This window comes from Silurus aristotelis (genome assembly GCF_946808225.1).
Source record: "Silurus aristotelis genome assembly, chromosome: 5".
NCBI lineage: Eukaryota > Metazoa > Chordata > Actinopteri > Siluriformes > Siluridae > Silurus > Silurus aristotelis.
This window is the reverse complement of record NC_139578.1, coordinates 3,726,391-3,741,634: the sequence shown is the minus strand read 5'-3', so window position 1 is coordinate 3,741,634 and position 15,244 is coordinate 3,726,391. Positions and strand designations below refer to the sequence as shown.

General features: G+C 42.1%; 2 protein-coding genes across 3 annotated transcripts; one reads left to right on the top strand and one right to left on the bottom strand.

Moving 5' to 3' along the window:
- The first annotated feature begins 821 nt into the window (after window positions 1-821).
- On the top strand, window positions 822-8,217 carry LOC310726305 (uncharacterized protein). The gene is made up of 16 exons (XM_083541762.1): window positions 822-912; window positions 1,832-1,943; window positions 2,043-2,112; window positions 2,242-2,380; window positions 3,870-3,941; window positions 4,025-4,139; window positions 4,372-4,468; window positions 4,551-4,653; window positions 4,753-4,893; window positions 4,976-5,168; window positions 6,127-6,221; window positions 6,852-6,902; window positions 7,092-7,470; window positions 7,556-7,732; window positions 7,818-7,939; window positions 8,022-8,217. The coding sequence occupies exons 2-15, from the start codon at window positions 1,856-1,858 to the stop codon at window positions 7,937-7,939; spliced, it is 1,842 nt and encodes a 613-aa protein (XP_083397888.1). The 5' UTR covers window positions 822-912; window positions 1,832-1,855; the 3' UTR covers window positions 8,022-8,217.
- Window positions 8,218-9,210: 993 nt separating this feature from the next.
- Window positions 9,211-14,887, bottom strand: prmt5 (protein arginine methyltransferase 5). Of its 2 annotated transcripts, none has more exons than XM_083541748.1 (16): window positions 14,648-14,887; window positions 13,840-13,958; window positions 13,661-13,746; window positions 13,428-13,562; window positions 12,852-12,964; window positions 12,634-12,683; window positions 12,377-12,540; window positions 11,794-11,955; window positions 11,643-11,720; window positions 11,509-11,567; window positions 11,100-11,222; window positions 10,838-11,013; window positions 10,539-10,742; window positions 10,349-10,459; window positions 9,784-9,848; window positions 9,211-9,701 (listed from the first exon to the last, which is right to left on the bottom strand). In XM_083541748.1, exons 1-16 carry the CDS (start codon window positions 14,743-14,745, stop codon window positions 9,549-9,551), a joined length of 1,896 nt encoding a protein of 631 aa, XP_083397874.1. In that variant the 5' UTR covers window positions 14,746-14,887; the 3' UTR covers window positions 9,211-9,548. The 2 variants fall into 2 exon arrangements, with proteins under 2 accessions (XP_083397874.1, XP_083397875.1); XM_083541749.1 differs by having other exon boundaries at window positions 14,620-14,763.
- Between the last annotated feature and the right edge of the window lie 357 nt (window positions 14,888-15,244).

The following is a 15,244-nucleotide window of genomic DNA, read 5'->3' as shown; positions in this document are numbered from 1 at the left end:
TTTGCAATTTTATCCCCGTAATTTTTAAATATTGCAAATAAATTAGGTGTAAAGTTCTGTTTGATGATTCGCTTTCTGAAAATGGGTTGCTCCACCAAACGTCCAATCGTTTTTCTCCTTAGTTTGTAACGTAGATCCTTTTCATGGTACACGCGATTTTTGTTTCAGATGTCATATTATTGGCCGATACTCCATAACAGTGGTGCCCAAACCTTTTCCTATTAAGAGCTGTATATCAAGCCAAAAATTTTATTTAAAAATAGATGTTGCATTATGTAAAACATGATATTGAAATTTAAGTTCTTCTCATTTATTATTCTGTAATATTTCAAAAAAAAAAATACTCCAATTTATATTTTGTATAATTGAGCTTGGGGGAGTGGTGGCTCCAGCGGTTAAGGCGCTGGGTTACCGATCGGAAGGTCGGGGGTTCAAGCCCCGGTATCGCCAAGCTGCCACTCTTGGGCCCTTGAGCAAGGCCCTTAATCCTCTATGCTCCAGGGGACCCTTACGAGAAAAATAAATCAAGGACCGTGACGTCGGAGTGACGTGGGGCTGCCTTCCCGTGGGCTCACCACCTGCAGGAGGGACCGTAAGGGACCGGTGCTGAGAGGATTGGGCAGCATTCGAAGGCGGTGGCCTTGACAGCCCGATCCCTGGACATGGAGAAGTGTCTGGGGAATCTGCTTAGACTGCTGCCCCCGCGACCCGAATTACGGATAAGCGGGAGAAGATGAAAAAAAATTAAAAATTAGATTGAAGCCTAAAACAGATATTTAATGACCAATTTTTCAAACATTTTTTCAAATTTTTTCGTTTCTATTTCATATACATGCTATGCCGGGCCTGATGAGAGGTCACCGAGGGGGACCATTTCTTGAGATGAAGACATAACATGCAGATAAGGATGATGTGAGTGGGTGGGTGGGGGTTTGGGATCATAGGGACAATCTGACAGCAATATCTATGATTTCTGTCATAAAATGTTTGATATGCTGTGTAATACAGAAGAAAGGTGTTAAAAAAAAAAAGATCCTTGTGATACTTCATGGAGGCTCATTTCCTGAAGCTGAATAACTTCTTGAAGAACCAGGACCAGAATTTCTGAGCTACAGTGAAATGAAACAAAAAAAAAAAGTAAAAAACCGGGGGAGGTCGGGGGGCTGGGGGAATCGTGGGGGGGGGGGGGGGTTGTGACATCATAGAGATCGAACACGTCTTTTAAGTAGGAGGAGCTTATTTATACTGCAGCATTTATGTAGTGTATTATTATTACTTAACCACGAGCTAGATTCGTGTAGGTTTAAGTATACTAACTTATAACTAAGTATACATAGTTAAGGTCTAAGTATACTAGAAGCTATTATACTTTATTGTGAGGAGTCTTTAAGCTCGGGAAAGGTGCTGTATATATAATTTCATTATTATTATTATTATTATTATTATTATTAGTAGTAGTAGTAGTAGTAGTAGTAGTAGTAGGGGGGCGTTGTGACGTCATAGAGATCGAACATGCCTTTTAAGTAGGAGGAGTCAGAAGAGCGGCTCATTTATATTATTATTATTATTATTATTATTATTATTATTATTATTATTATTATTATTATTATTATTTAACAACAAGCAATATTCGTGTAGGTTTAAGTATACTAACTAATATATTGTTTATCGTAAATGTCTGTTTTTTTGGGCTTTTGCGGAAGAGTTATATAAATATTAAAAAGTATACAGTATAAAAAAGATTATTAATGAATGAATTTCAAAAATAAAATTCAACGGTGTCCTCATTAATACATTCCAACCATATTTCTAACCTGCTGTTATTCTGTAGGTTTGCAAAAACACAGAGAAGACGATGGCAAGAATTTTGGATAGAAAATTCTATAAGGATTTACAACGTCATCTCAAAAAACGAGTTTATCATATGCCTCCATACAGTACAAGTGAGGACACTATGGAAAACCCCTTGATGGCCTTTTTTCTAGCTCCGACTAAAATGAAATGAACATCTCATCATCTGTTATTTTTTGTTTTGACTCCAGCAGAACCTGTTTTCCCTGAGTTGGACGATGAATATGTATCGACTGTACCGTTTCCTGGCCCTCTGTTAAAGTGAGATGCTCTTTGCGCATGTTACATATTTCAGTAGCGATTTTCAGAATCATGACGATCAAGCTCCTAAAGTAGGCGTGTATGAGCGTGTAAGCCGTATATAACCAGCTGGTCCGACATCTCTTACAGGGACAACATGCAGAAGGACGACCTGATCCGATTTATCCAGGAGAAATACCAGCAATGTTTTCGACAACCGGCCGAACCCGAGCAACAGTGTTCTTATTTCTTCTGGCTCATTATGGAATGTTTTTGTAAGCGTGATGGAGTAAGTTTGATTATCTTGTAAGATAGATAGATGGTTGTTTTTTTTTTTTTTGAACACCCCATTCCCCATTTGCTCTTATAAAAAGCTTCTGAAAAGAAGTTCCATCCATTTTGGCGATTTGGGCTCATTCACCTACAAGGGCGTCAGTAAAGCCAGGTACTGATGTAGGTGTGGTGAGGTGAGAAGGCCTAGTGTGAAGTCACGATTCCAATTCATCCCAATAGGCTTTTTAGCCGTATACACAAGATCTTCCACATCCTCCAAGCCATGTAAAACATATCTGGAACAGATTAAGGTCTCATAGTTTAAGTGAAGGGAAAGTTTCATGCTACCGCATCCAAAGACGTCCTATACAATTGTCTGCCTCTAACTTTGTGTTAACAGTTTGGGGAAGAACTACATATAGCTGAGTCAGGTGTCTTAAAGGTTTTATCCATATAATGTATTTTTAATTAAGTATTACAGAGATTTAAATGTCCACTGGAGGCCTCTAGTGGTAAAACATTTATTACAGTTTTTCTCAGATCCTTGAATCATTTCTCGAGTCTTCTTTAATAGTTGTAAGTGATTTCTCATAACAATCAGTCCAAACAGCACAACACATCAGATTTCTTGCAAAAGCCTGTACTTTGCTCGAACAAATTGTTCAAAACAATGTACTTTTAAGAATTTTATTTCTGATCTGAGAAATGCTCCAAGAAACTGGTGACACCGCTAAGAGAAAATTTCCTGCTACCGCATCCAAATGTCCTACACAAGTGTGTGGAAACACGCTGAAGAAGAATTAAGTCAAGTCAAGTCAGGTCAAGTTTATTTGTATAGCGCTTTTCACAACAGACATTGTCTCAAAGCAGCTTTACAGAAAACAACAGTGAAGGTGAATGGTGTGCGTTTGTCCCTGATGAGCAGCCGTGGCGACAGTGGCAAGGAAAAACTCCCTTAGATGATATGAGGAAGAAACCTTGAGAGGAACCAGACTCAAAGGGGAACCCATCCTCATATGGGTGACATCAAAAGTTTGGTCATAAATCTTTCAACAATACAGAACAATTTGTGATCATCATAGATCCAGCATCAGCTTCTCCATGCCAGGGCCTTTAAACACTCGGCATCTACTTCTCCATGATCATCCATAGGTCCATAATCTTCACGAGGTGGGACGTGACTGGAGCTGGCCAAACCTCAGGATGCCTCGGGATGGGGAGAGAAAGAGAAGCAGTGGAGAGGAATTAGCGTAGCTGCTGTTCATGATATTAACAGCACAAGTTGATAATGTGCATGTGATCAGATGTTCTGGAGCATCAGATGTTACAATGATGTTAGATGAATTACAATTCATATGGCTGGAAATCTCAGTTATAATACTTGTCTTATCTCTCATGAGGTTTCAAGCATGAGGAGTGTTTGTGAAGTTTGTCGAAATCCATGTGCTCATTGGATCAGCTGTATTTGATTAAACTCTATCGAACATTTTATTTCTCTTTTACAGAATACAACGATGGCCGAAATCGCCCCGGTCCTCTTTAAAGGCTATCGCCTTCTGAGGAAAAAGCTGTTAGAAGTAAGTGTATCATCATTACCTTCACGTTTTTTGTTTTTTTTGGTTAGAAACACAAGGACTAACGGAACACTTTGTGCCTTCAGCTCCGACTCGTTAGCAAGCAGCATAATTGGTGCATTCCACTGGCGAATCTTTTATGCTCGTCTGCTCCCGAAGAGGAACACAGAAAAGCCGTGATTGATATGGGAAACAGTTTTGGTATAGCTTTTTCTCTGTACTTAATATGATCTCATCGTGCTCGCTCACTTGTTCGCTCACATGCCCGCTTTATTACGAACTCTAATTAGAGCTTCAATTCATGCTCAGGTAAAATATAAGAAAAAAATATGTATCTGATCGTGTGGGTGTTCCTAATAAAGTGGACAGTGAGTATATTGTCTCATATTGTCTGGTTTATGGACTTGATCCTGACGTTAACCTTTTTTTTTAGCCTCCAGAGGATGGATGTATGAAGCACATATCTGCTACGTGGTGGCTCATGTACAGTTGGGATTCCGGAATCGATTTCAGCTGGTTGGATGTGCAAAGTAACGTATATTTATGTGTATTAGTGAGTGTACATATTTCCTTTTTTTCCCCATTTGACACATATCTTGTTCCTTGCTCCAGTTATACAGTCAGTAGTTTTGCCATGAAGGAGGCGATTGAAAGAAGTGAGGTCTACGAATACGTCTTGTACCTGATCTCAGGGTTAGCCCAGCCACACTTCCAGGTTTGGAATTTCCACGATGTTCTTTATTTTCCTGAAAAACCTAAACGAGAAAGCGTCATACTGAAAAACGGTTGTTGTCTGGTTTTCTGTCTGTCATAGGAGATGAAGTTCCTTAAGATCATTGACTTATTCGAGGCCGGACTCGTTGATCAGGCGCTCAAGTACTGCGAGGTTATCGCCCTGACCGCCCTCCAGTTCCCTCGCTGCATCGAGCTCAAAACTATAAATTGGATTATATACGTAAATCAGACAATTTGTATTTGAGAAATGGCTGCCCCGGTTATCAATTGGTGGGTTTTAACGCCCCTTTTCCGTTTCGTAGTTCTCCGATAAACTGTTCAAAAAGAAGACAGGAAAAGAAGAAATAGAAGATCCCGAGTGGCTGATGTTCTTTCGCCAGTTGCAGGAAGCCAAATCCGATTGTAGTTGCACTTTGAGTGACAGCAAGAAGTCCTTCTTATGTAAATCGGAGATGGAGAAAATACCCTACATGGAGTTGGACCCTTCAAAACACGGTAATCCCTAAACACTATTTCTAGCATTTTAGAATTACTTAGCGAGGTTTGGACAGTACTGTGAAGCTAGTGAACTCGCAACTCAGCAAAAAGCCATAATGAGTGAAAGAAAGAGAGAGAAAGCGCTTTTGAAGAACTGGGAACTTATTTATCAGAACAGGAAGCTTCAGTTGGCCAAAATTCCCATTGGGTTCCATTAAAACTCTTGAACCTTTCAAGTTACATTCAATCTGTTCAGAATAATCATCTGATGGTTTTATATGTCAATTGTCCCACAGTGGAGGGTTAAAGATTCCCAAATTTCTATAGATGGCGTTACATTGACGCCACTGTCGATTATCACTCTGTCATTATATACTTTCAAGTTTATCTATCTCACTATCAATGCCACACATGATCTTCCTATTATAGAAGCTTAAATTGACCAAAATTGACTTCCATCAAAATAGTTGGTACCCTTTTAGCCTACAAACATCCAACTTCTTCCAAAGTAGAATTCCCAAAGATCCATAAAAGTCCCATTGACATCACCCTATCAATGCAAAAGGTCCGTTTCTATCCTTTTTGGCACCCCAGGTGGGATTTCTGTTGTCGCTCATTTGTGCCCCCAGCTGGTTGTGCCCTAAGCTACCGCCAAGCTTGCTCTCACTTGATTTCTTTCCCTCTATCAATGCCACACACACTCTTTATTCATCTTGCTATCAGTCTACCAGTAGCACACATCCATACTCTCCATTTTTCTTTCTATCAAATCAATCTACACAAATCACCTTCAACTACACACGATTTTCCAGCCTAGTGAACATTTTTAATCCTTTGTTAAGCAAACATCAACATTTGTTGTCAAAGACTCTACTAGTTTCTATTGAATTACCCCTTCGAGAACTAATATAGACAACAGGACTTGAACCCTTGTCATTTTTATTTCTATTGAACTAAACGATTGTGTGTGTGACAGCTGAGTTTGATTCACGATACACTGTGGAACAGCTGCTGGGTTGTGGAGCCTATGGCAAGGTCTATGCTGGAGTCTGTAAGGAAGATGGGACTAAGGTCAGTAATCGTATAAAACACTTTTTGGCAGTGTTTGAAGTCTCATCCTATGACGACAACTTGTAAGGTACACCGATCAGGCATACATTATGACCGCCTGTCTAATATTGTGTTGGTCCCCCTTTTGCTGCCAAAACAGTCATGACCTGCAGCATTAACTTTTTCAGCAATTTGAGCTACAGGAGTTTGTCCGTTGGATAGGACCACATGGACCAGCCTTTGCTGCCCAAGAGCATTAATGAACCTTGGTTCCATGATGAAGCGATTCAATATTCCTTCTTTGGACCACTTTTGATTTTGATACTGGCCACTGCAGACCGCGAACATCCCACAAGAGCTGCAGTTTTGGAGATGCTCTGACCCAGCCGTCGTCTAGCCATCGCAATTTGGCCCTTGTCAAACTCCCTTAAATCCTTACGCATGCCCATTTTTCCTGCTTCTAACACATCAAGTTTGAGGACAAAATGTTCACTTGCTGCCTAATATATACCACCAACTAACAGGTGCCACAATAAAGAGATAATCAGTTATTCACTCACCGGTCATAATGTTATTCCTGATTGGTGTATAGTGTCTGTTTAATTGAACTAATGCTTGAAGAGTTAATTTTGTGCTTGTCCTTGTGAACAGGTTGCTATTAAGTGTATGAATAAAAATGCTTCAGATGAATTCATCAACATTGTAAGTTGACTTTTACTTACTTATGTTATGGAGTAAAACTAGACAACTTAATGAATATTTGATTGCTTGCCCTTCATAATAGATATTAGATCCAGAGCCAGGGCCAATTCAAACACTGGATCTGCTTAATACGCTATAGGCATAATCATGTCAAACCCATGCTGACCATGTGTGCATTTTAAATTGTAGCCCGGAGATAGACGTAGCCTGGTTCTGGAGGTGGCGTTACTGAAAATAGTTTCCAAGCCTCCTTGTTGTAAGAACGTGATACAGTTGCTGGAATGGTTCGAGACGGCGACTTTCTACATCTTGGTGATGGAGCGATCCAGGATCTGCGTCAACCTCCTCCAATACTGTCAAACTAGAAAACGTCCGTTACCCGAAAATTCGGCTCGAAAGGTCATGGTGCAGGTGATTCAAGCTGCTCGTCACTGCTGCGAACGTGGAATCCTTCACCGCGATATAAAACCCGAAAATCTCGTGTTTGATCCAGACACCTTTGTGGTGAAGTTGATCGACTTTGGCTGCGCCGATTTGCTGACAGACATGCCATATTTGAGCTATTCAGGTTAGTTAAGAATAGACGCAAACAATTCAAAATTGCAGTGTTTTTATTTTGACGGTTTCTCCTTAATTACCCCTCCGCAACTTAGGCACTCCAGGTTTCTGGCCCCCTGAATGGTTACTCTACGGAGAGTATCATGGTATTCCTGCTACCATCTGGAGCCTCGGTATAGTCCTGTATGAGTTGGTCTGTGGACGATTGCCATTTGATAATGATAATGAGATTATTGAAGGGGATCTGCGATTCATTCCTGCTCTGTCTGAAGGTAAGAAATTTTGGGGAAAAACCATTATTTAATTTTTGCTTGACAAATTTCTTACACAATGCTTGTCTCATCCTCACTTACACAGAGTGCTGTGATTTCATACGTTTGTGCCTGGAACATGTTCCTCAGGATCGGCCAAGTTTTGACGTACTCCTGAACCATCCATGGATTAATAAAAAACAGAAACCGTCTACAGACATGGTCTAGGTGAGTTTATCTAGAGTACAGGGATTGTACTGGATCCATATCAAGTTCTGTAAATGAGAACGTTCCAATGTATATTTTGCAGAACCCTCCTGTGACTCTCACCTGTTTCATTTCCACTGCTTAACTCCACCCCAGTATACTCAGTCCAGTATACTCCACCAAACTTCACATCTAATCTCTAGAAAACATCACAAAAGGCCTCCACTGTTGAAGCACAAGGTCATGATGTGCCAGGTGTTTGCTGCTGATATAAGTGCAATAGACCACCTCTTTATTTTTGGCAGTTACAGAACTGTATAATGGTACAATTGACAAATAAACAATTGTCTATAGTTTTCCAAAAACATTTTGAATGAGTAAACCGAATAAATAATCATTGGGAATTAATTTACAGATTTAAATTAGACCAGAATATATCTTTACAGAATCTCCCAGACATTGTTAAATATTTAAATCCCTGCACCCAAGAGGCTCCTGTGTCGGTCACTAAAGTGAAACGGCTGTGAATAAATGCCCCCACATGAGCTTTGACCCAACCCAAACTGAGTGTCTCTATTTTAGTCCCAGTTTGTCCCCAAACAGCAGCCTCTTGAAATATTCCAGGCTGGATATTCAAAACGATCCTCAGGGTGGCAAGACGACCAATCAAGTTCTCACTTGTTTCAGAACTAGTTTGGCACGTTTGAACAGTGGTTTGCCAGCTGAAATGATCCAAAACAGCTCAGGTGGGCCAAGGTGCCACCGTGCATACACCATGTGGGTGCTAAAAAGGGCTTGATTTTTAGGCTCACAAACTCAGGACGTTTTGTAGAAATGCAGAAGCCAGCCCAATGCCTCAGCAATCTGTAGCCAGGAAAGCAAAATTCAAGTATACTCTTACCTGCCAACCAGATTTACACTAGCAATAGTAGTTTGAGCTCATGTATGTAAGAGAGGGTAGATAGCGCTTTCTTTGAAAGGCATTCCACAAACCTGGCTTAAAGTATCTCAGAGGAAACAAGTACTAGTTGGTGGGTCACAATTCAATCCCAAAACCAGCACTGGGGGGCACTTTACAACCCTGTGAATATGTAAAAGTGACCTCAAATAGGGGCCAAAATCTGTTACGGCGTTACAATGTACCTGTGCCCAAAGTAAGGTCCATTTGACCACAAAGATGGAGGCACACAATTGTTTAAGAAGTCTTTGGATGCGGTAGCATGAGATTTTAATGTTTTAATGCACTTAACGTAAGCCTGCGAAAAATCTTTTCAAAATTAAGCAGCTTAATATTTCAATAATTTTTTTTTTATTAGTCATGTGACAAGTCTCTTAAGGAAGAACATAAAACAGTACGAAAACAGAGTTATGTCAGTAAAAAAAAAAAAAAAAAAACCTAGCTTTGGGACTGTTTGGACACCCGACAAACTTGACAGTTCAGTGCACAGAACCGAGGTTAGAAAACCTTCATTTGTGTAGAGATAATATGCCCAGATACTTAAATCTTACCGAGACTGTAACCTGTAACAAAAAAAAAAGACATGCACGAAAGTGACCAAACCTATCAGCGAGTTCCGCGCTGTACTTTTTCTGTTAAACTAGAGCCCGAAATAGCAATTTTCTCCCCCCTCTACAAGCCAATAGTGTAAGACCGTCCTGCGGGGTTGTGAATGGCGGAGCAGATGGGCTCAGTGACGGCCCACTCGTACCACACCTTCTTCCCATTGTTACACCTCCAGAACTTTACGCACACGTCACTGCCTCCGGACAAGGAAATGGGTTGCTGTAGAGGGAGGCAAAAGCAGAGCGATCAGCTTCATCCGTCTATACAAGTAACAAAAGAAAACCATGTCAGAAGTGCTTACTTTGAGGGGAAAGAGAATCGGAAACCAGGAGAACATTCCCGGTGAATGGGTTTCTGGTCTAATACCTGAATCGGAAAAAGGAAGGGTTTACCATCAAGGTCATGTGCTACAGCAATGGGCGTGTGTACGAGGGGGTATCAAAAAGTTTCGAGACAACGCGCCAACAGATGGCGCCACAAGGCTGCACGCACAGTCACAGGAAGCACCGACTTTCGTTAATCGGTGTATCAAAAGACGTCGTCGTGTGGGAGCTGTGCAACCGGTGCTGTTCTGATCACGTGCTTTACCTGCTTTTTTCTTGCGGACTCCACTCTCTTCTTGAAGATGAAGCTCAAATTTTTTGACACCATTGCGGAGATCCGGCGCAAATCACAGAAGATGCTCGGCATGTTCCAGGAGTGGCAGGAGCGCTGGGAGCACCGTATTGCTGGGCAAGGGGACTATTTTACAGGTAATGGTGTGTAAATCTAGATAAATAAAGTACTTTCTTGTAAACAGAGCTAGTCTAAACTTTTTTGATACCGCCTCATAATTGATATGCGATTAAAAAAAAACTGATACTTACTAAGCATGACGTCTTTGTATAGCGTGGTCTCAAAATAACCAGCAAAACCATGAAGCACAGAGTTACAGGCCACCGTGAATCGCAGACACTGGTATCTGTTGTTATTCATATCTGAAGAAAAAAAAAAACGCTTAGGTGACTCCTGCAAAGCCGAGGTCTGAAGAAGGGCCTCTACACCTGGGCCTCTTACCTGTGGTTGGGTGAACAAAGGTAAAACAGGGTTTGGGGTCAGCAAGCTGGTGGAAGTTGTGGAGCCTCACTACATAGGGAGTTTCAAAATGGCACTCGGGGTCCTTGTCTCTCTCCCGACAGCTTCGGACTTCGTTATACAGCTTTGACGAGGACAGGGGGGCCAGGAATGAGGTGTAAGCGCAGGGAATACTCACTCCATCTTCTGCAAAACAAGAAGAAAAAAAATAAATGTATAAGGCGTACCGAGCGCATCTTGTCAATGGCGAGTTTCTAACCGTTGCAACGGTTACAACAAACCCTTGAGAAAGTGCTGTGCTCCATCAAGGCACTCGGGGGAAAGTTCATTGTCACCGAAAGACCCCAAAAGCTCACTGACGATTATGTCGGCTTTCTCCGGGGCTGTCCACTCGCGCATGTCGCACGACACCACGGTCACCTGATCGCCCCATTCTTCAAACTTCCAGTTCTCAAGCCTGCAAAGACCAAAAAAAATTAAAACTACTGCTTTTTTTCCTAGCAAAAAGAGACACACTTTGGTTTGAAAGAAAGGTGGGCCTACGTGATGACAGCATTGGGGTTCTTTTCAACGGCATAGACGCGCAGCTTTCGGTCTGCCTGCTTGGCGGCCCGGAGCGAGGCGTTCACCAGAGGCCCACGTCCGGCGCCCAGCACCATCAGCACCCTAGGAAGAAGTCATACCACGAAAATCACAAAAATGTTTTTCCATATTGTACTTCAGTAGCTTTTTTCATGTATCTGAACTTTACTCAGCTGAAATCTGACTTGCCTCAGGGGTCCTTCCTCCACCCACCCCCTGAAATTCTATACACAATTTGAAGCTCTTTCGCCATCCTACAAGACACACCCCTCTGACTCTCTCACCACTGAACATGTAAAAGTTACGCTAGCATAACTAGCCAGGTCGCATTTTCTTACGAATGGAAAAAATATATATATATAATACTCACTGTACATTGGTTTCTTTTTGTTCTTCCGGAACTCTGTCTAGCAGACATTTATACACTGCCTGGAGAAGAGGATAAGTTTACCACACTATAGGCAAATACAACATCTGAATGAATCATATTTATTCTTTGCTCACCTGCTGGTATTGAGAATACTTAATGGGATCTTTTTCGAAAACCTCGTACGTCTGAGACTCCAGGTTGTCCATCAGGGGCTAAAAAGAGCACATTTGTAAGACAGAAATATGTGACGCTCGGTGGGCTGCGATGTGTTTAGTTTATACACACTTGTAACGGTGACTGTAGGTAGTCCTCGTATCCCTTGGCGAACATCTCGTAAGCGTTGGGCGCTGGCCGGTTCTGGTTGAGGTATTCTAGGTACTGCAGGTAACTGCGGAAGTCCTTCTCGCTGTGGCGACTCGTCCCGGTGAATATGAACTGCGACTCGAGCTGGAGTGGACGAAAAGACCCGAAGGTTCATGGTGTCGCTCTGGAAATTCTCAAAACCACTGCCTGCATCGTGCAGTCACTGTGCACATCATAAAAGCAATTTCCGCTGGCGCGACGCTTCAAAGAGCTTGCGAATTAATCCAGACTAGAGAAGATGTAGCCTAAGGAGAGTGTACTGCACCGGATGATCAACAATTTTTGATTAATCAAAAAATTAAATACTGAAACCGTGCGCCGTCATACCGAAGACGTGACTGAACAATTTGGCGATCTTGTTCGCAAACAAGCCAAAAAGGACTTTCTGATGACAGAGACGTTCATTGACACAAACTTTTGAGACAACGCTCAAGATTTGAAAAAAAAAAGTCTAGAATAGAAGTCTAGGCTTTTGCAAGAATCACCACAGGAAGCACCGTCTTACCTTGAAGAGGCGGAATATGATCCTCTGGTGGGCTTTTGAGAGCACCGGAAAGCCTTTCTTATTGGTCAAGAAAATGCTGGTGGGAACAATGGCGGCTTTGATGGGCTCCCCAAACCACTTGTCGATCACAGTGTCGGACGGAACGTCTGCACCGATCTCAATGGCTTTGGACAGATAATGTGAAGAGAATGAAATTTGGGGCGCCATGTTAATACACAAACCACTGTTACTATGGAAGCTTCGAATGCGACACTCACCAAGGCAAATCCTTTTGTTGTAGTCGCAAAGTGTTCTGAATGAATGCCACCTGAGGGAATCGGATCAAAGTTTATAAAGGAACATTGGTGCACACAGAAGATACCGGGCCTGTTCAAAGACCCAAGATATTAAGTTTATTACAAAACTGCAATACAGGTGTTCTCTGAGATGCGTTCCAATGACCCCATCGTAAATACAACCGAACTGTTTTCCTCACCAGCCCCATGTTTTCTCTTCATTGTCAGCATCGTCGGTGTGTTCACTTGGCTCGTTTTCGATGAGGTCCTCGCGAGTGTCCTCTGGGGCTAACAGGGGAACCCGGATCCAAAACTGAAATGACAGAAGCGACACTGAATATGTTGTTGTGGAAATTCACCTTGTAAAATGGAATTCGGGCTGTCCTAGTAATATTGCATCATTTAATAAGTAATGGAAAGTTGATTGGATAAACAAACTAATCACCATAAACCATCCCACTTTCTTCAACCATATATGTATCTTTGCCTGTCCATTTTCATCCATCTGAGTCATCCTCACACCGTTATAAATGTCTACTATCTGTTCTTCTTCTGGTGTTTACAGGTCAAAGGTTTACAGGAGAAGATTCCATAAAAATGACAACCAAAGTGATCTATAATTTGTATATATGCTTTTCCAACACGTTAAACACAAGTCAAGGAATTCATTGTTGAAAAGTATCCAATTGGAAGAGGTCCTGGTGCACCTTTGATTGTTTTCTTAAAATACTTAGCTTTAATCTACAAGCATTGATAAACCATAATCACATGCTCACCATGGAAGAATGGTGTCCAGTATGCAAGTGGTTTAGCAGGACCCGGGCCAAGTTGGCACACTGAGCGCCCCTCACCGGAATCATGAAGGCGGGTAACCCCAGGTAGGCGCAGAAATTCAGCTCCTGTACCAGTGCCTGCGAGGTAGGGATTTGATTGGGAATAAAAAGGATATTGAAATGGTGGCGGAATCCTGGAACTACTTTCTATTGCGCGACCACTGTTCGAAACTTACCGCCTCTGAGTTCCGGCGCTCTGTGGTCAGTTCGGAGTCGGCGTCTATCCATGGCGAGAGCTTCCCCACAATAAGAGTGTTCCAGTCTAGTTTTACACACAAACATACATACAACAATATATATATTGTTTTGGTTATATACTGCAGAAATGCACAAAGGAACATGAGCGACTTTTTACCGCGTCCACACAGCAGCAGGTCAGAGCGGGTTTGAGCGCCGGGCCGGGCCTTGGCAGGGGCCAGTTCGAACTCTCTCCGGAAGCGAGGATGGAAGAGGGGCATGCACAGGAAGTCAAAGCTGTAAACATAATAAATATTAGTAATTATAAGTACATTTTTTGTATAATGTCTTGTTTATTAACTAACGAACCATTGTTCCTTTATCGCGATCGAAAAATCGTAAGATCGATAAGTCAAACTATCGTAACTCTGGGACTACCTGTCTATTTAAATAAAAAAAAAAACATCAATATGCACAATTACTCATGAATATGAAAATGAGGCGCTGGCGTCACTATACAACATCCCGCGAATTATGGCGTCACGAGGAGACCCACGGCGCATGCGCAAAAAAAAACCATGAACAAAATACAACAAGCCTTATTGGATTTTGACAATATTTTTCTTTGGTATGAACGCACACTTTCACGTCTTTCTGCTTCTCTTTTCTTTTAAAGGGATAGGAATATATGAAACAACTTGAGTAGCTACCGAGAGCATTAGCTAACCAACCGGACCGGTTCGTTACCAGCTAGGAGTTAATGAATAAGTTTTAATTGTTTGATAATATTCAGCTATTTATCAGTCAAACAGCGACCGGAATCCGGTGCACGAGATGTTTACTAATTTACGAGACGCCGTTTTAATACGGCGGCGTGGAGCCTCGCGACTTCACGAGTCACGTGCGGTCACCAAGACGACCGAAGTTCGCTGTAAAACCCGTCCCGAACGTGCAGTACCTCGCCGGCGACCGGCGCCGCGGCTTACCCCAGTTTTGCGACAGCCGCGAGGGTATCCGCCACTTCGGGCACGCAACTTAGATCTCTCCCGCAGGAGACCCTGCTCCCCGTGCTGGCGGACGCCATCGTTTACAGCAGAGGTGGGAGGGGGAAAGAAAGAAAGAAAAAAAAAGGGACCCACGGCTATAGAGAAACTGCCGCCATTTTGGCTCAACGAATAGTGAAGGCCAACGGTAAGAGAGACGTTGGTTTTCGGAGCCAAGATGGCGGTGGACGTAGGTGTAGTTTCCTGACGCGAAATCCCGCGAGATTTGAACAACAGAATGAGACCGGGGATCAAAAGCACATACTTAAAATGGGGACTGTTTCACGTGTTTTCTATTTAGGAAGAAAAAAAACCCTGTGTTATATGTTACTTCATTAATAAAGAATAACATTGATTAATTAATGCCTCTATTTGACATACACATTACCAATTTTTTTTCCTATTTTCATTTAAAGATGGGTCAGAACACGCTCCCACCCCCACGTGTCAAACAGGGGTCAATTCCAAAGTCTAAGTTTGAAAGCTTAACTCTAATTTGTGCTTTATGTTCTGAGACGTCAGCACCTGTGTCCACATCTG